Here is a 20171-nt window from a genome sequence, read left to right as displayed (position 1 = left end):
GCCCAAGGTCACAGAGCCAGCCGGGAGTGGGTCCCCTCCTCCACGCAGCTCAGATCCTTTGCTCATGCTACGAAGTCAAAAGAGTTTCACTGGCCACAGCTCCTTCCTCAATCCACCGGTGTCTTTTTTAGTGACAACTTGTGGCACTCACAGATCACCCCTCCATAAAGGGTCTGATCCTGCAGCACTGGCAACCACATCAGCATGTAAAGCCAAATCCTACTGAAATCTCTAGAATCAGCACCAAAAAAACGGCCAAGAGTGAGAACAAGCTGCCCAGAGTACCTCAGCCAGTCTGCATTGCACTCCCTTTTGTGTCTAGGCATAAACCTGGTTTGCCAAAGCTCCAGGACAGGAGCTGTGTAATTCAGTGACGCTGTTTGTACAGCACCTACGACAGCACGACTGGGATCCACGTGAAGGATTCTCAAAAGCTCTCCTCCTGTGACACGGCCTTGCAGCTCACGGACCTGCAGCACACTATGGTAAGGCTCAGCTCCCTGTCCTCCCCGTGTTTTATCATGGAATCAGACTGAGCACCTTCATGGTGCTGGAAGAGACCTGCTTAGGGAAAGGAGGGAGTGGTGAGTTCAAGAGAGAGGGATAACCTAGATGGGCCAGAAAGGCAGTTTTGAATTTCTGACTGCATTTTTAATTAATTGCATGGCACTTAGGAGCCAATGACAGGTGTTCCATAAATCTAAAATAATTAAATAAAATAAGCATAAGCTAAATAACAGGTTTGCATGTGCCATGCATATTTAAATATTCAAATCATGAGTGAGATATTAATAAAATATATCAAAGTTTGCATTGATATAAACCAGATTTATTGCGCTATATATAGTACAGCTGGGCCTTACAGCATCACAGAGGTGGCAAAAGCAATAAAAAACTAATCTGTTTGTAGGCAAGCAGCCATATTCATGTTTGATGGGTTCACATAGCCACAAAAAACTGAAAATCTAGCTTTATTTCCTCATTTTCAAAGATCTGCAATGAACAACTATCGCTGGCTTTCTGCATATGACATTTACAGATCCCTCTCTCCACACCTGACGTGACGGGTGTGTAACACGCTGCACGTGTGTGCTTTGCATTTTGATCACTAACTCCTCCAGGGCAGCCTTCACCCCAGCACAGCACACTCCAGCCCATTTCCCGCACATTGGCTTAGAAACCATTTAAGCCTTCAGCCAGCCCTAAGCTGCTCTAATTTATGCCACAGAACACAAAAATGCTCTCAACTACCATGAAAGAGCTGTAGAAAAGAAAGTGTCTTCCTTCACCACCTTCTCCTTCCCATTCGGCTCTGCACCCAGTGCCGCTCAGCTAAATCCCATGGATGTGATTTCATTCCAAATAAACAAGTTGTTCCAATTACGCAAATTCCAAACTCTGGAAGAGATGAGGTGAAAGAAGGAAAGGGGAAGCCACTTAGATCTACCTCAGCATCTACAGCCAAACGCAGTCTGGTGACACTGCCAGGGTAACTGCCGAGTAGGTGCCTAGTAGCCTTATGTTACGGTGGGTTGATCTTGATTCAGGTCCTTTTGACCGGCCTGTTGAACCACACCAAAGCGCTGCCACAGCAGGGCCTCTCTTTTTGGTCAGTCTTAGCTGATGGGTAAAGATTGAGTGAGCCCTGGAGACTGAGCATCCCATCTGCTCCCCAGGAATGATGCCTTTTGGTGAGGGAAGCAGAGGAGGTACTTCTGGGGCCAACACAAGAGCGGTCTGAAGGTAAATATCTCTTCCATTTTTAAAACAGGAGGTTTCATATTGAGGGAAAATAATGCAGCACCTAATATTGGTCACACTCTGGCAGTAACAACGCAGCCCTCCTTCAAAAGCACAGCCTAGCTAACATTGTAGTACAGGAGCAGCCCCAAAAGCCCCACGAAACACACACTACAAATGCCAGCGTGTTTCAGAGCACTCTGTGGAGCAGACCGAGTGATGTCACACATCCTTTTCAGCTTTAATTACCAGGATTCTCTGATCAAGGTAGAATTATTTGCTGATCAAGGATATTATTGATTCTAACTCGTCGGCCTACTGGGATCAGTCTGAATCACATAGTAGACCCCGACAGATTAAATACTGTCAGAACATTCCAGGGAAGCGTTGAGGCAAGATTCTTTTCCTGTTACTGCTTTAGCATATGTCAAGTTTCACAGCTCGTAGGATACCAAGATGTTTCACGCCAGCCAAGGCTAACAGCACAGCATCTTAGTGCAAGCCAATGTTGGGGATGTTTCTCTGTACAGATGAATACAAGTCTTGTGAAGAGGCAGGTGGATGACAGGCTACTTCCTAATGGTTATTCCAGCAAGCAGTGAAGTTGAGAGTTCCAGATGTATTACACCTCCACCTTTTCTCTTGCATGTATCACCCTGTACTGACACCTTTCCAAGATCATTTAAAGCAAACATCGAAGGAAGGTAGATTTGATCGTTTAAGGAGTCGCAAGCCTTGACAGAACACACCATGATCACTTCTTTAGGTAACTCAAATACCACCGTGCTTTGTAGTCTGGTGGCCAGACAGTTAGCCCTGACTGAACGCTCAGGAGAAAACAAACGCAAACAGACAAAGAGCGTAAGCAAGAATAGCATCTAGGTGGGGGAAAAGGGCTTGGCTTTCACGAGAAAGCCACAGAGGCCAGTTTTTTGAAGCCAAACGCGTCTATTCATTACCTGAACCCGCAAGCTGTAAACACTCAGCCTGGCAAGCAGCATATACCACACCGAGAAGATGAAGAGAAAGCGTCCCTCTCTTCACAGAGGCCTAATGCACCACCAGCTGATCCACACGCCAGGCTTCCGATTAAACCAGCGCTGAACAACGGGAGGTAAAAAGGCAGAAATCCCACTGGAGACATAAAGCCAATACTAAGGAGTAACAGACTTTAAGGCAGTTGGACATTTCATCAGCCTAATATGCGGTAAAGGGCCTTTGTAGTGGTGAAGGCCTGTCCTTCCCCACCCATTATAAAGATCCTAATCTTAAATAATTGCACGTGTAATTTTAATAACGCCTTCATTCATTGGAGAACTCCAAACTGGTTTGTAACCACTGGCTTATTAGGGACAAGAGGTAATAATGGTTTCAGTCCATTACTAGATGGGAATGGTAGAACTGTCAGAAATGCTGAAAAAATAAGAACGTTCAGTAAATATTTCACTTCTGCCCTGGGAGAACAAGCGAGGTCTAACGGTATGAAAATGAAACACTTTTCATTCCACCAGTGAATTAGGAGGTTTCCAAACAGAAACTTCTGAAGTTTTATAGTTTTATATCAGCAGATTTAGATAACTTGACCTCAACGAGCTTCAGAACAGTTTGCCAGAGAAGTTCTTTAGGCGTTTTAACGGGGATTTTTAAAGAGCCTCAGAACAATGAGGAAATACAAGGTAAATGGGAAAACATAGCACTGTGCCTGTATCTTAAAAAGCCTAAGCACAAGCAGAATAATCCAAGTAATTTTATAACCCCCAGGAGAAACAATGAAATAGAGGAAACCGGACAAGTAATAATAAATTAAAGGAGGGTGATATAATTTATTCAAATTAAAGCTTGTTAATGGAAAAGATGTTAAACTAATATATCTTTTTTGCTGAGACAATAGTGCTAGTGTAACGTGCGTAGATTTCTGCAAGTTATTTGATCTCACACCACGTAACTTTTTGAATGAGAAACTGCAGTATTACAAGCCTACATGGCACAGATTAAAGGGATTAAAAGGTGATTAAAAGACGTCAGAATATAAGCATGTAGCCAGTTCTCCTAATATTTTTATCGATGACCTAGAGGAAAACAAAGCGTCATTGCTGATGGCTAACACAGAGAATGTGCGAGTTAACGGCAAGTAAGGAAACCCCTGGGTCATGGACACAAAATAGTGTGGGCTAGTGGGTGAAGCTGGCATTTTAAAAGCAGGGAATATTATCCCAGGAAAAACTGACTCTGAAAAGGGTGCAAGGGTCAGGATGGGAATCAGGTGAAGAGGTTTCTCACAGGCAATGCCCTAGCCATACCAATAGGGTGGACATAGATGCCAGAGTAGTCATCGGAGCAAGGAGATTACAGTGTGTGTCGATATCTATGCTAGACATTACCTGAAGACAGTGCCAACAGCTGGACGCTGCTATGTGGTGTCAGGGTTTTGCAGAAGAGTCATGCAGATGATTAAAGATTTGGGATTGCCTCATTACGTGGAGAGACCGCAGGGCCTCACTCTATTCAACTCACTAAGGAGAACGCAGAAAGGTTTCTTGATAATGGTCTGTGGCTACTTCCAAAGAGCGACACACAAGGCTAAGGAGACCAAGTGGCAGGAGTGTGACACCGAACAAATTCAAACTAGCAGTATCATCTTCGTTTCCTAAAAAGCGAGAGGAGTAGGTACCCACTGAAACAATTTATTAGGATCAAGGCAGGACAGCACCAGGGCATTTAATCGAAAGAACCTTTCCTTAAAAAGAAAGTACCAAGACAAGTCACCATCAACAGGAACTAGTTTGGGGAAGTCCTATTGCTTCTTATAGTGCAAGAACTCAGTCCTGATGCTAACAGTAGTCTCTTGCCCTTTTAACCCATGAATCTAAATATTTCAATTTCCACATGCAATACCAGAGGTGCTCTCCCCAGCCAGTCTATGGGGAAGCTGAATCACGGAAAGGTTTGCATCTACGTTCACAAAGGCTGTGCAAAGGCACCAAACTCTGCACAGATTTCTGATCTGAAAGGGAATAAAAGGCACGTGGGCCCTGAGAAAGTATGTTTCTGGGTAAGCCAAGTTAAACATCCCAAAGAAGAAGCTGCATTTGAAAACAAAGGTTGAAGAAAGCAATGTGGGTTATCCTCAGCAAGGACAGGGCACAGGCCTGGACACCTGACCCCAGCCCACAGCATTCACTCCTCTACTCCACAAGTGACCAGAGCCAGTATATGCAGGACCATTATCCTGAAGTGCAGGCTACAGGTTTAATTCTGAAGTTATAAATCAGGTTTTCTTAATGAAACACTGAGTTTGCATAATTATGTTTTGGCTTTAGATGCCTCTCCATAGGAACAGGCAGGAGGACTGCTGCCAACTGACATCTCAAAACCTGACGTCTGTTATATTGGGTGGCATTTAATCTTCCTCTCCAAATGCCCTGTGCTTTGCCACGGAAGCGCAGGCTTAGCAGCCATCTCATATGCTCCCCCAATGCCAATCCACAGAAGAGCCCCAAGTACCCAAGTTCACTACGCTCTTCAGTGCCAGCCAGCTCCATCCAGACAGAGAACAAGCCTTTAGAAAAAGAATCGTGCACTGAGATGACATTAAAGAGTTCACAAAAATTAAGAGCAACTTCTCTGGAGTACAATTTAAAACATTCAAACAATTTAAAGCTGGAGTGCAGTCCTCACCACAAAGAACTCTGCGCTGTGTCCATTTCCAACTGATTTTCAGTGCCAAGAGACCTCCCCAGCTGGAGGCTGGTCTCCAAACATGGGAAATCACTGAAGCAACTGATACCTAGACTTTGTTAGGCACTGAACTCACGAGTGGTCTTTACTGCACTGCTACTAACGTTTCGAAGCCAGATTCTTCCCCGGTTTACATCTTGGATCAGCCCAAAGCTGGACAGGGGTCATGTGGGGCAGATCTCTGGGCAACAGAGTATGATTATCCCAGTTGAAGCTGCCACCTGCAGCAAACGTGACCGCCTGGGTCACTTCCTTTCAGACAGTATTTCCTGCTCTTCCAGTACAACAGCAACGGCTCCTCTGCTTCACCCACTCTACGTACACCTGCAGCTTCGTTCCCCAAGGCAGCCACAGCCAGTGAACAGCAGGACAGGTGAAAAACTCGATCACAAGCTGGAAATCATCTTGCTTCTGTTGTGGGGTAAAGATCTGAACCCCAGCAGTGCTGTTCGGAGCTGCACCACCACCAAAAAAAAATAAATAAACCAGCCCTCTGCTCTGAAAGAGCCAATTTAGCTTGAAAAGAAACAAAATTGCTTGAGGGCCAGAACACAGCAAATTTTCTGTGCTCTGCTAGGTGTCTTCTGATGCACACGAAATTTTGATGCAAGCCATGCCGGTCTAAAGATGAAAAAGAAGTCAACAGAGTTAAACTGATGTGAACCCAGACTGATTGTGATCAAAGTCCAATCCTGCATTCACACTGCCATGTTTATTTTAACCCACATTGACTGCAGATCAGAATATGATGTTATCAATTTTCTCGCAGCTAAGCAGGAACACGCCAGGCATGGATGAGGTCCCAACAGTTTTAGGCACTGAATGCACAAGGAACAAAAAACTACCCAGCCATTCACAACATGCAACTTATTTTCTTTCTTTTTTTCTTTTAACTGACCCTAAAACACTACAATACTTAAGACTAATGGTGTTCCATTTTTAAGTAACACTACTATTGTAAACTCTAGTTCATTGAACCATCACTGAAGAATCTTGTAGTGCCTTCCTTTGTAAGTACTTTACGGTTAAGTGGGTGAATCACAAGGGGGAAATAAAAGAGGAATTGATATCATAGTCCCCTCGGGGGTGGGGGGGGAAGGTGTGTTTGTGTGGTTCACCCCATGTCACAGAAAAAGAGATCTCAAGAATCATAAGCTGTGACGAATGGTGGGAAAAGTTATTGATCTAAAATAATTCATTTTTACTATAAGGGCTGGTACTTTTACTTATTTAATAAAGGTCTGGCGTCAAATCGCTGTGAATTTCAGGATTATCTAATTCTACCTAATCTCATTCAATCACTGATGCTCCAGACTGTAGCAGAAAGGAATGCTTGCCCTTTCCTGTCTTCAGGGGCTATCTCCGGTTACCCTAGCAACACAGCAAAAGCAGCTTCAACAGCTTCAACCGAGCTGAGTACCACCTATCACATTCATCTCCAGATAAAAAGAAAGGATGGGGTTACAAGGGAGTTTTTGCAATTTGATGGGTAGAGATAGGCAGAACAGCAGCTACCACTGGCCTGGAATCTACTCATAACTCTGAATTAGCAAGGCCCCAGAGACTCGGTGATAAATACGAGCTCCTAGGGGTAAGACACTCATAGACAGCGAAGTACTCTGGCAAAGTGGTCTGCTTGCTTTCAAAAGAATGTGAGAAGTTTTATACTAAGAGCTATGGTGATTAAGAGGCCCAAGTTAACTGAAGCTGTTTAAAATCCCAGAGCTGCTTTTTAAACTACCTGAAACAATCATACCTCCCAGCACCAAAGTGGGGATCAACTGCAAGCAAACACACAACTCTGTTGCAGTGTCATCATTAGAAATATTTCAGAAGATGTATTTTCTAGACCAAAAGTCTGTCAAGTGTCTCTTCTACCACCAAAAGCTCTCAAGTTTTCCTGCTTCTTAATTCTCTGGAAACCATTCAAAAAAGTTCTACCTTCCTAACTGATTGGCACAATGTGAGAAGTAACGGGGACTGCCCATCCCCTCACACCTTAAGGCAGAAGATGCTGCTACTCTTAGAAAAGTTGATTACACCTTACTACCAAGGGGTTTGGGTTTTTTCCATTTTACAATGTGATAAAACGAAAGGCCACATCAAGGCTCGGGGTTTTTCACATGAGGGGGCATCAGTGCAGAACTCGCTCACAGACAACTGCCGTCAGGTCGCACGGAGGCGCAACACGGCCTCTTGCCCCTCCACCGCTTCCCAAGAGCTGAGCTCCGGTGTGCGCTGGCAAACGCAGCAACTTCAGCCAAACGCACAGGACACCTCCACCAGCAAAACCCGCGGCAGCAGCACACACACAGACCAACACCGCCTTTTTCTGGCAAGCACCCCACTGGAAAAGCAAGGCTGTTTGTACGAGCCCCTAGTCTAATGCCACGGGACAGCAGCCATGGGGACAAGAGCCTCTGCTCATGTCTGTGCCCTTACACCAAGGGGAGGCTGCCTGCAATGACCTGGCTTGCTGGCGAATGCTAGCTGGAGGTGTAAAAGATTACAGAAGCCTACTTTGCACGCTGAGTGAAGCTACCTTGACATCTTAAAATGAGGGATTTGACGTGCAGGAATATTTCCACACAGTTAATCAAAGAACAGGGCAAATTTGGGCTTGACAGTATTCCCAGATTCTGTGGCTCTGTATGCATGTACAAAATAAAGTGAAATCAGTAAAAGCTAAAAGTTCCATATTGACTAGAGGTAAAACAAATGAGCAAGAACCTTTCTTTCCATGCTTGGGAATTCCCTCCATCCATCCCTCCCCATTCTCAGTCACGTTACAAGAAAATCCCATACCAGATTGTATTTGTGACCCAGGGGAATGTGTAATCTCCTCTCTGTTCTCACTGGTTTTCTTAAAATAACAGAGCCAAAAAGAAAAGAAAGGAAATGCATTGCTCCAACAGTGGAGGTGGTACACACAGATCACCTACCTTCACACAAGAGCAACATGAGGGCAAAGCAGAGGTGCTAAAGATGTTCCCAGTTTTATTTATGAAATTGCACATGATTCCTGCAACAATAAGTAACTCTTCAGGAGATGTCTTTCACTGCCCTCAACTGGAAAACACAACTTTGGGGGACAGAGCCCTATAATGAGGTTTTCACTGACATCTACCAGGAGTGAGGAAGGTGAGCATCTCCTAAGAGAAAAAAGCCCTGAAATGGTGAGAATAGTGATTCTTCAGCTGCTGAGTACGTCAAGATGATGCATTTCACTATGGGGAAGGAAGAAGGGACAGAAGAGGGCACAGATGCCAAACAAGATCTGCTCTGTAGCGAGATGTTTTCCAAATAAAGGAAACAGACCATGCACAGGAGAATCAGAGGGGGGAACACAACAAAAAAAACCCACAAAACCAAACAAACAAAAGATAGAAAAACAGGGGGAAAAAATATAGACAAAACAAAGTGATGTTGCACGCATAAAATTCTGACCAAGCATTACTTCATTAAAAGAGTGGATCCCTTTTCCGACATCTAGGGCCAATAGGAAGCTGCTGCTCTGTTCTCCCTGTCCCATACCTGAACCAGAACAAGCAATCTGTGAAGTTCATCGTCTCTGCAAACTTGAGCTAGGTGATAGTTTCAAACCTCAAGAAAACAAATAATGAACAGTTTACAGGGGAGTTAATTCTGATCCTTTAAGTCACCTCCGCCATGTAGATCCCATGTTCACTAAAGACATTTGCCACCAGGCTCCGAAGCAGCACAGATCCCTTTGAATAAGGCCAGCGAGTCTGGACAGAGACCACTGCAAATTAAAACCAGGTGTCTGTGCCCTGAAGCAGTAGAGACAGCCCTAAGCAGTTTAATGACATCTCTAAATAATTCTGACAGCAAAATTACTTATCCTTTGTCACCTTTACACTGCCCTTGACACACCACTAACAAGATGATGTTGCTTTCCCTGCTTCTATATATTTATTTATCTAGCTTTCTTCCCATGCTTAACTTTCTTTTCCTCAGACCAGTAGATTTTCTAGACTTGATGGAGTACAGTTCAATCCACCAGGCAAGCAGTGCTAGCTGCAAAGCCCACCCTGCATCTGCTGACTTCGTGGTGTGTAAAACTCAGTCCCACAGGGGCTGAGGGCTCGGAAACTGCCTCCTCTTCCTACAGCTGAGCCCACCAGAGAGTGTAACGCCACGGCGCCAGAAATGACACTCTGTCTTGGCTCCCCCAGGGAATCAACACCCCACAAAAGTCTGCGGGACCAGGAAACTCCCTCTGCAGCCTTTACGGAATCCCAGCAGGAGGAGATTTGCTCACTCCAAGCAGAATCCCTCCCACACACCAATCTCAGCATAAATATTCTCTCGCCCTCTTTCAGGGAGGGTTAGCTTGGCCCGTTGCTCCCAAACACTAAACTGAACTCACAGGTGGATCTTCCTCTGTCCTTCCATGACGCAGGACCTTTTCCACTCATGGTCTCACCATTGCTCACTATAACAGCAAAAATCTTCACTGCAGCTCTTGCACTATAGCAAACCTCCCCCACTTGGAACTCCTCAAAACCTACTGTAAGATAAAATTATTTTCCTAAGCCATAGCTGCTCATACATCTCTGCTGTTCACTCACAAGACTGCAATCCAATTAATATTTTCCTTTCCAGAGGGTATTTAATAATCCACAAAATTAAATCCTTCAGTATTGTGCTGGCACTCTTAGTGCCATTGATCTGGGTTTGTTCTGCCTCTGCGTGAAATAACGATGAGTCGTTTTATTGGTGCGACACCCACCTTCCGAATCTGACAGGGGACAGCACCGTGCCATCGCAGCGTGCCCTGGTCAGGAGCTGAGACTGAGGACCATGAGGAGGAACTCCCAAAGCAGAACACACTGAGGAGCACCTCTCATTTCCACCCCGATTCCCATCTCAAGCTGTCAGTTTTGCCCTCTGAAGTGCTGTACGGCCCCAGAGCAGTTGACTTTGGGGACCCTTCCGTGACAGAAGCAGACATGCATGTTCCCACTGCCCTCGGATTAGAAACCCTGCCAGCGGAGGCTGTGGACTCAAAGCCAGCACCTCTCCCCAGTACTGGATGGGATGCGTGAGTCTCGTGAGTCTCTCATCCCACTTAAGAGCACAACATACCTTACATCCAGTTTATAAAGGTGATGTCTGACAGATAGTGAATAAACTTTTGTTAAGTGTTCAAGTTTAACTCACAAGTTTGCAGTGCCACACACACACTCTAAAAATCACCCGAGTCAAGTCCATTAAAAACCAAAACATAACAACGACCAAAAACAAACCCACAAACAAAAAAACCCAATAGACTCAAAAACCTCCAACAAACGCTAACCTAAACTAAAATGTGCTGGTTTAAAAGCAACAATCCAAATCAGCATGAAACCACAAATAAAAAACCAACAGACTGTGCCAAAGACCTTGGGGGGATAAAAAGGTTTATAAGTCTGCTTTACAGAGGGGCTTTTTCCACATTCATAAGGCAGCCAGCCCCCAGAGACACGAACACAAAGTTATGAACACAGTCCCCTTCACATAAACCCCATGATTCTCCAGCTCCAATCCTGAAGCCCACAGCAGCTCAGAAAGGAACCTAAATCTAATTTATTCAGTTAGAAGTAAAATTTCAGACTTAATCCTACCTCCACAGGCAGCCAACTCACTTTTCCAGCAGGCAAAGTCCTCTTCTCATAGGAAAGTTCTCTTGAAAGACTCATGTCCAGTGTGGGAGACTCCTTTTTGGGCCAGCCTCCGAATTTGGATCCCACAACATGGATCTACTCAGTAGCCCAGGGATCTCCCTTCTTTCCCCCTGTGCAGCTCTGGTCCCAGCTTTCCAGGCAAACTGCGGAGCAGCCCGGTGGCCTGGAGGGCATCACTGGGGATGGGCAGCGACTGGAGCTGCTCCCAGAACCCAACAGCACAAGTCACACAAAGCCACGCTTTGGGGGAGATGCCCAGCTGCCTTCCACCCCTGCACCTCTGAAACAGGGAGACAGGAGAATGCTCAGAAATCTAAGGGCTAAATAACAGATTTTGCCGGTTACTGGCGTTCAGTTTTTCAAGCGAGCAGACAGTTACTTTTTCCATCCTTGGCAAAGTCTTGGACTAATGCCTTATCCTCAGGGGCATCAAAGGAAAACAACAACAATAACGATGAAAAGCAAAAAGAAGCAAATAAAAAGAATCACTATAAATCAAATCAAGAGCAAAACACAGCCCAGCAAGCAAATGAATTACCCTTGTCATTGACCAAGGTATGCACAGTTCCCCTGGGTCCTGACGTGCAACGAAGGAGATGGGGTAAAAAAAATTAAGTAATTCTACGGCACTTCTTGTTTTGTTTGAATATGGCCATAAGACAATGGCTTTTAGAAAGCTTGCCTTTCCTTCTTTACCTGTGACCCGAGCCTCAAACTCCAACGTGGGCTACCTGTCAAACAGACACCCTGTCCAAGAAAAGATGGGAAACGAGGATGAGGAGCAGCCAATGTCCAGTCCCAACACGCTTTCAGAGGCAGCACTACAAGCATGAAAAATACAGTAAGGGTCACCGTGTCTGATAAGGGAAACAATCTCTATGGTAAGGAATGCCTTTCCTCTGTTACATGGGACAGGCAATGCTGGACTTGGCAAATCCAAGCTATCTTGGTTTAGCAATAAAGACTTCAGTGCTGTTCTCAAGACCATTAGGTTTCGCCCTCCCGCTGGCTCATCAGACCACTGCCAGTGAGCACACTTTCCAAGACCAGTCCCGGCTGTGGGTTTGAAAGTGGAGATGCAGAGAACGCGTGAGTGGCATTTGGAGCACAGAGGGAAGTTTGATGGGGACAGACAGAACCCTGTAGTGAACGGGTTTCACCAGAATAGACTGGAATCCATGCAGGGCTCCAAGCAAGATGAACCGCGTCTGCCCAGAACCGGCAAGTACAAATATGGGGGAAGATCCCTGTTCACATCTGACAACTTTGAGAACGCCTGGCATCCCGTGCCTCCAAAAAACTGAAGGGCCTGAGACCTGTGCCCTCCAGACCTGATGGGTACAAAGGCTAGGGAGCACAGCAAAGGCGATGGGGAAACCGGAGCCACGCTCTCCAGAAGGGCACGGGGTGAGCCCACCCTGCCCCATTCCCCATCGCAGCAGAGCTGGCGGAAAAACAAAAAAGCAGCCCCCGCTGCACCCCGCAGGCCCCGCTCCCCCGCCGCAGCCTGGCTATGCCGACCCGCCGCGCTGCGCCCTCCCAGCCCCCAAATCCCCCCAGCGCACCCTCCGCCAGGCCAGGAGGGACCCTCCTGCACCCCCCCCATCTCCCGGGGGGGGGGGGGGGTGTGCGTGTGCGTCCCCCGGCTCGGAACGACCCCGCGGGGCCCTCCTGCATCCCCCTGCCTTCCCCCCGCCCGGCCCCGCCGCTGATTGATGGCTGCCGGCGCGGGGGCGGCCGCGGCCGCGGCCCGGGGGAGGAGGCGCCAGGGCGGGCGGCGCGACGCGGCTGCTCCCCCCCCTCCGCCTCGCAGGAAACCGGCGGTCGGTGGCGGAGCTGGCCCCGGCGCCGGCCGCTGTCTGCAGCTGCAGCAAACGAGCTGCGACGGGGCGGCGGGGGGCGGCGGAGCCGGGCTCGGCGGGGGCCGGGCGCCGCTTTCCCGCCCCGGCCGCCGCGGGGGCGCCCCCGGCACTGCCGGCACCGCGGCCGGAGGCGGGGGGGGGGGGGGGGGGGGGCGGCGCGGCGCCAGCCCCGGCGGGCCGGGGACCGCTGCCCGGCTGTTTGGGTGCTCGCCGAGGTGGGGATGGAGGGGCTGGGAGGTGGGGGCGTCCCGCCCGCCGGGCTCGGTGGGATTGAGGGGAGCCGGAGCGGCCGGCAACGAGTCGGGCCCGGGGGGGGGGGGGGGGGGTGGTGTGCGTGCGGGGCTCGGCCCCGGGTCCTCAGCCGGGTTTCGCAACGCGGGTCTGTGGCACGATGCAAGTCCCTTTCTAGAGCAAGCCCTGCTCTCCCCAACCCCAAAAGAGACCCAGAGCGGGCCTCAGAACAAGCGCCGCTGTTGATGAAAGCCCCCGCGGTTCCCAGCCTGACTGGAGAGGGGTGGCAGGGCTGGGTACCGGGGTAACCTGTCCCGAAGGAACAGCCAGGCCGGCTCCTTGGAGCGCTTCCTTTTCTGCCTGCAGTTAGCAAATGGGGAAGATGCGGATTCCTCCTGCTTTGAGTTTTCCTGGCCTATTCCCGCTGTCCAAGGACTGATTTTGGATCAGTGGAAGCAGCTGCTGACGGGAGCAGCTCCCATCGCCAGACCCCCCAGGTGACAGCACAAGGACCCTGGCATTGCAAGTCTCTGCTTACCTACACTATAAAATATAAAGCATTTCTACTTTGAGGACAAACAGCCCCTTGATCCCAGTGGTGCTTAAACTGGTGATCACTAAATGGGGAAAGATAAACTGCCCCATTTTTAATGCTCCTTCTTGTGTACCTGTTCTGAATGCGTAGTGCGTGTAGCTATGACAAGGCGCTACCAAAAGATTTCAGGTTCAAAATGTGACGTTGTTTCGTCAGGTGCATGTTCTAATTACAGCACGGAAAATGCAGTAAGCACCGAGAAAGAGTTCTGATAGAAACTGTCATTGGGGTTTGTCCTCACAGTGCAAATTCTGACATCAAACCCCCTCTAACAAATTTATACAGCTGGAGAAGCAGTAGGACTAAAGTCCAGAAGGATTTATTTCTCCTTTCCCAAAACTACACCAACCTCTTTTCCTCTATCTGAACTTCTCAAGTTCAGTTCTATTTTAAAAGACACTTGTTTCATGCAGAGCTGCCTTCCCATCTGTAAACACGTAGTAACCCTCTGCGACTACTGAAACCGTTGCTGCTAGGAAAGTGCCATGTGTCATTCCAGCTACCCCCTAAGGCAACTTGGTACCTAGAAAGTGACCAGCAGACAGCGTCATCTGGCCAGACACTCCTCAACGCCACCAGCAACATGGCATGTCCCTCTGGTCTGCAGACCACTGCTTGTTGGCCTCTGATCCACATGACTGATAATTAAAGCATACGCAAAACTCAAAACCGGAATAAACTTATTACACCGCATCACGCTTTGCCCTGTAAACTCAGAGGAACTACATGAGTCGGTCGGAAAAGCCAGGTTTCAGTCTATTTGGTTTGCTGGGTTTGAAACACCACGGCAATGCTGCAATAGAACTGGTACTCATCAGCTCGACAGGCAGTTCCTGCGTTGGTGCGCACTGCTGCCACACCAAGCAGACACAAGAGACTCGCATCACAGAGATGGGACCTTCCCATCAGTTTAGGGAACTGTTGGTTATTGCTCTAAGCCCCTTCCCACGTGAATGTGTATACTGGGATACATAAGCACACACGCACACACACACTATGCAGAAATAATTTACGTTCACAATTCCGTCTGTCATGCAGAATCCTGAAGATGCTGCATGTGCAAAGAGATTTGTCCATTTGATCTCAAAGAAACGACAAAAGAAAGAAAAAAAAAAAAAAAAGGCTGATTTCAGTGGACAACAGTACTTAAATTCCCAGCTGCATGTTTCCGCAGCGCTACTGACAGTCAGTGTTTTTTACAGACCAAGACCTGCTTTAGTTTCACAAACCAACACCTTTGCCATCCCCTTTAGATGTTATTGTATTTTATGGTTATTTTTACACATGATGAACAGTTTTTAATGCCTTAGTTTACTATGATTTCAGTAGCTTCTTATTTCTAACATCAACATGTTTTTCATGAAAATACAGAGATTTTGAAAGTCTCAGGATAAAGGCAGACAGCAGAAAACACAAGGAACTCCGAAGCTGGGAAAAGATCTACAAAAGCAGTAACTGTGATCTATGACATCAGTGTTGTAAAAGTTTAAGATGAGCTTGTTCCTCCTTCAGTTTACCTAACAAAATTCACTAATGGTTTTTAAACTGTGGCTGTTCTGATCTAACACGTGGGTGCAACTGTAATTCCCTTTTGCTTTATTGAGCCATTTTACACCTCTGCGCAATACACAAAAACGAAGGGGTGCGAACAGGGAAGAGGCTGCTGCATGACTTGCCCTTGGCGTATAGACAGCTCCCCCTGAAAACCTTACACAACCGCACTGGGTGTCGCATCCTTTAGGTCAGACACTGCTCTTCCCACCTGCTCTGTCGCCAGCTCCTCTCCTGCTAGCCTTTAACTCGACTGCAGGTACGCTCGCCGTGCAAGCAGTGCTCTGGCAAAGACTCATGACTGACAGCTCCTAGCTCTCAGAGATCACGGTTTCATGATCACAGAAGCAAAGGGATTTTTTCAAGGGAAGGAGGCGGAGGAGAGGGGAGATGTCTTAACTAAAGCACATAGTTTAACAATAATCTTACCACTGGAGACGAAATTCGACACCCAGGGCAATCACAGATTGGAGGATGTACCTGTAAGATTCCTTTGGACATAAGAGTCTTCAAACTTTTCCCTGGATGCACAGGAGAAAAAAAAAAAAAAAAAAAGGAGGAAGAAAAAGGATCAGCACCTTTATAAAAGGAAAGTATTTACGAAGGGGGGGGGGGGGGGGGGGGGGGGGAGAGCACGGGGGGGGGGGGGGGGGGGGGGGGGGGGGGGAGAGCACGGGTCCCCTTCCATACAAACACCCCTCCCCTGGCCGGCCGGCCAGCACCCACCCACACCCCCCCGCCCCTCCATCGCACTTTCTCCCCTGCACAGACCCGTGGAAAGCAGCACCGGCGCAGCCCTCCTTAGCCCCTGCCTAACCTCGGCCCCATCGCTCCCGCAGCCCGGAGGGAGCCGAGCCGGGAGGCGCCCCCGGAGCCCCGCAGCCTGCGCGCCGCCAGCCCCGCACCGGGGGCGGGGGGGACACGACACGGGACCGGCCGTGCGAGCGGGGCAGCCCCCCTCGGCGCCTCCCGCCGTTTCACCTCCGTCCTCCTGACTCACCCCAGAGGAATTGAGATTTCCCGCAGGCAGCCAGGAGCCCGGTAATAAAAGAAACAGGAGAGATGAGCGGAGTAATGACAATTAGCGCGGCCCCCGAAGTGATTCCCCTTTTTTTCTCTGGCGATCGATAAACAAGGCGAGGTGTCAGTCACCTCCTAATCGCTCCTCAGACCCCCGGGCTGACACCTCCAGCTCTCGGCTCGTTACGTGTCGCATCTCCTCCCCCCCATCCCCGGCCTCCGCCCCCCCCCCCCCCCCCCCCCCGCAGGGCCAGCCGCCTCCCCGCTCTCCACCTGCCGCCGGCACCCGCAGCTCCGCCGCGCCAGCCCCGGTGCCGGGACTGCGGCGCTGGCTCGGGCTGCACCGCGGGCGGGAGGGGAGGGGAGGCAGGGCAGGCTCCCGTCAGCAGCCGCCAGCGCCGCGGAGGTCCCGCACCACCCAGCTGCGAGGGGAACACCCCCCCACACTCCCCCCCCCCCCCCCCTCCGCCCCGCCCGCCACCCCGCCGGTGCCTGTCCTCGCCCGGCGCGACGGGGCCGCGCACTGCCGCTCCCCGCGGCGCCGCCGCCGCTCTCCCCGCCGCCGGTGCGCACGGGCGGGCGGCCGCCCCCCGCGGAGGAGAGCCGCGGGGCGCGGAGCGGCGCCGACCCGCCCCCCCCCCCCCCCCCCCTCCCCGCGGTTTGCCTGGTGGTCAAAGCGCTGCCCGCGAGAAATGAAACTTCTTTCCAAAGGAGAGGAGACCCCCCCCAAACCCCCCCCCCCCCCTCCCCACCACCGCTCCCCCACCCCAAAGCGACTGTTTCCCAAACCGCTCGGAAAAACTTCGCCGCTCTCCGGAGAGCCCGGTACCGGGGCGCTCGGCGAAGGGATCCGGTAGAAGAGGGACCGGGGGTGCGCGGGGGAGGGGGGCACGGCCGCAGGAGATCAGGTCCTTGAGCTCTCCCCCCCGTGCGAAGGCTAATAGGCGGTAAGCCTCCCCCCCTCGGCTCCTGCTCCCGGAGCACCGGGGGGCGAGAGGGAGGATGCTGAGGCAGAGCAGAGCAGCGCGGGGACCCCGGCACAAGCCGAGTGGCGAGCGGTTGCCTTTACCTTTGTGCCTGATGCTGCGCTTCCAGTCCTTGGCCGTCTCCCTGCCGCTGACAAACTGGAACTCGTTGGGGGTGAGCCACTCTCCCCGGTACCGGATAGAGGGTCCTTTGCTCCCCTGGCACAACTTATTGATGTAGAGCAGCGCCTTGTTCTCCCCGCACTCCACCTCGATGCAAGGCTCTCCGTTGTCAAAGAAGGGCTGGAAATCCGGGATGGAGGAAAACCTCTCCAGCATCAGGTCCTCGGGGAGGTGGTGGGGGTGGTGGGGGTGGTGGGGGTGGGGGTGGTGGGTCTCGTGGAAGCCCAGGTACGCGCGGTGGGCAAAGATCTGGTCGTAAGCCGGCGGGTGCGGGGTTACCACCGGAATGGCAGCGGCGGCCAGAGGGGCGAGATAGTCAGGTAAGGTTTCCATGGGCTGGTTAAAAGCTGCCAGGGCCATCTCTTCCCTGTCAAGTCGCTCCTTCTTGATAGCAGGCATGGTGCTGCTGCGCTCCCCGTGCGCCCTCGTCTCTCCAAAGCACAGTGGCTCTAACGTCTCCGGTTCAACTTGCCCCCGCTCTGGCTGGAGTTTGGATGAAATGCGCCAGCAGCAGCAGCAGCAGCAACACAAGCACCTTTGGCGCTCGGGTGCCGGAGGTGGCTGGTATCCCCCGGAGCAGCCCGCTAACAAATCTCCTGGGCTGGCTCCCCAGCAGAGCTGTCTGGGATCCCTCTCCCACGGAGAGGCTAATGTACCGTAGACCCGGGAGCTGCTGTGTGGCTCGCAGATCTGCCCCTCCGGACTAATACCTGACATCTCGGAGAGGTCTCTGCTGCCGTAGACATTATTTTGGTTTAAAAAAAAAAAAAAAAAAAAAAAAAAAAAAAAAAAGCTTATTGATTCCCCTAGATCGACCCACCTTCTCACCAGGCTGGAGGGTTCCCCGCCGCCCACCCAGCCCCCTTTCACCCTCCACCACCCCCCCTCCTTTAAACTGACACCTGGTTTATTTATTTATATGCAATAATTAAAATTAAGCGCTGCGCCCCCGCCGCCGCTCCGTGATCCCTCCCCTCCGCCGCCGGCGCCCGCCGGGCGCGGGGAGGACGGAGCCCCCGGACGGTGCCGGCTCTGCCCGCGGGGCTCCAGACACCCGGGCGGAGAAGTTTTCCCGGGGGCCGCCCACCTTCACCTGCAAAGTGCAGACTCGCCCCGCTCCCACCGCAGGCTTTATGTCACTGCGAGTTGGTATTTAATTTCCACTCCTGCGCAAAATTTTAAAAAACAGGGTATTACATTACATGTATCTATGTGTGTATATATATATATACACACACACACGCACAGAGACACAGACATATACATTTATATCCCCCGAGCTTGTGCCACCGCTCGGCATGCGCTCCCTACGCCGCTGCCCCCAGACCCTAAACGCCTCTATGTTGGGCTACTGGGCCGGCCCCCCCCCCCCCCCCCCCCCTTCGAGCCGGGACAGACATCTATTGATCTGTGCTCAGAAGTCACAGAAGAGTTCAAAGACTCGGACCCAACACGATTTCCCTCCGCCGCCGCCGCCGCCGCTCCTCGAACTTGGCCCATTTAAAGAGCAGAGGCGCTCGCAAGCGCCGCGCCGGCGGCGGCGGGCAGAGGGGGTGAGCGACGGACGGCGGGGCCAGCGCCGGGAGCCGCCAGCCCGGCGGGGCGGCCCGGGGGCTCCCCCCGGCTCCGGCGGGGGGGGGGGGCACGGGCACCCTGCCGCCTGGGGTCACGTCCCGCTGCATTCCTGGGTGCGCTTCCATGCGGGAATACGCGCCGTTTGCTCCAGCCTCGGTGGACTCCCGTGGTGACCGGCTGTACCTGGAGAAGGCTGCCTGGAGCCTTCCCTTTCCCCGTGTAGGGATGTAGCGAGGCTTAGGAGACGCGGTATAAATTTGTTCTCCATTATGAGTTGTGGCAGACATGGCGCAAAGTCCAAGTGAAACTGCCCCGAGAGGGCAACATGGCCCAAAATTAAGTTGCATGGTTGTTCCAGAGATTTGTCACATCAACAACATGGAGTTTCCTACCTTTGGATGCTAGGTAGGATCAACTGTGCAGGAAGAATCCTACCTAGAAGGGAAACAAAAATAAATTATCCCCTTCAACACAGTATAAGAAACATGCCCCATAAATCTGACAAGGTGGCAAAGTTCTGTATGAGTTCTGTCCTAAAGTGTTCCCAGAACAACAACAAAAAGTTCTTACCCTTGTCCCAAGGGTCTCTTACTACTTGCTTTCTGACAGGGGGAGGTAGTGGCAAGTGGAACTTGCCTTCCAGACACTGAGAAATGGGTTTGCTGTCGTGACAATCAGCCATTGACAGAGCTAGCAGGGTAGTTTCTGAGCAATAACAGCCCCTGCCACTTCAGCACCATCTCTCGGATGATCTCGGAGCGTTCACAGACAAGGAGAAAGAACGCCACCTCCTAGCACCTGTTTGAGGAAGCTGCTTTTAGCTTCATTTTACTGCTGGAGAAACCAAAGCGTGAAGAGGCTGCGATGGAGAACAGGAGCGCTGTCCTGGGGGGCTATGCAGTCACGCGGTCCCACCATGAGCGAATACAGGTGACCAGGTCACATTTGTGCACCAAGTGATTTGCCCGAGATCCTACAGGTGTTCTTTTCTGCCCTCCTTAGCTCTCAGCTGATAGGTACCCCT

At 50.7% G+C, this 20171-nt stretch overlaps 1 protein-coding gene across 2 annotated transcripts in view; it reads right to left on the bottom strand.

Moving 5' to 3' along the window:
• The window catches only part of SAMD11 (sterile alpha motif domain containing 11), a 123806-nt gene extending 105517 nt beyond the window's left edge, over positions 1 to 18289 (bottom strand). For both annotated transcript variants that reach the window (XM_086476189.1, XM_086476190.1), the window contains exons 1-2: positions 17494 to 18289; positions 15834 to 15925 (exon numbers count right to left, since the gene is read on the bottom strand). In XM_086476189.1, the coding sequence (XP_086332315.1) occupies positions 15834 to 15925; positions 17494 to 18289 (888 nt within the window). The remainder of the gene's footprint in view (positions 1 to 15833; positions 15926 to 17493) is intronic.
• Positions 18290 to 20171: the final 1882 nt, after the last annotated feature.

The sequence above is a fragment of the Leptosomus discolor genome, chromosome 20 (assembly GCF_034619465.1).
Source record: "Leptosomus discolor isolate bLepDis1 chromosome 20, bLepDis1.hap2, whole genome shotgun sequence".
Lineage (NCBI taxonomy): Eukaryota > Metazoa > Chordata > Aves > Leptosomiformes > Leptosomidae > Leptosomus > Leptosomus discolor.
The sequence above is the reverse complement of the archived record's forward strand: the minus strand, read 5'-3'. Positions and strand labels throughout refer to the sequence as shown.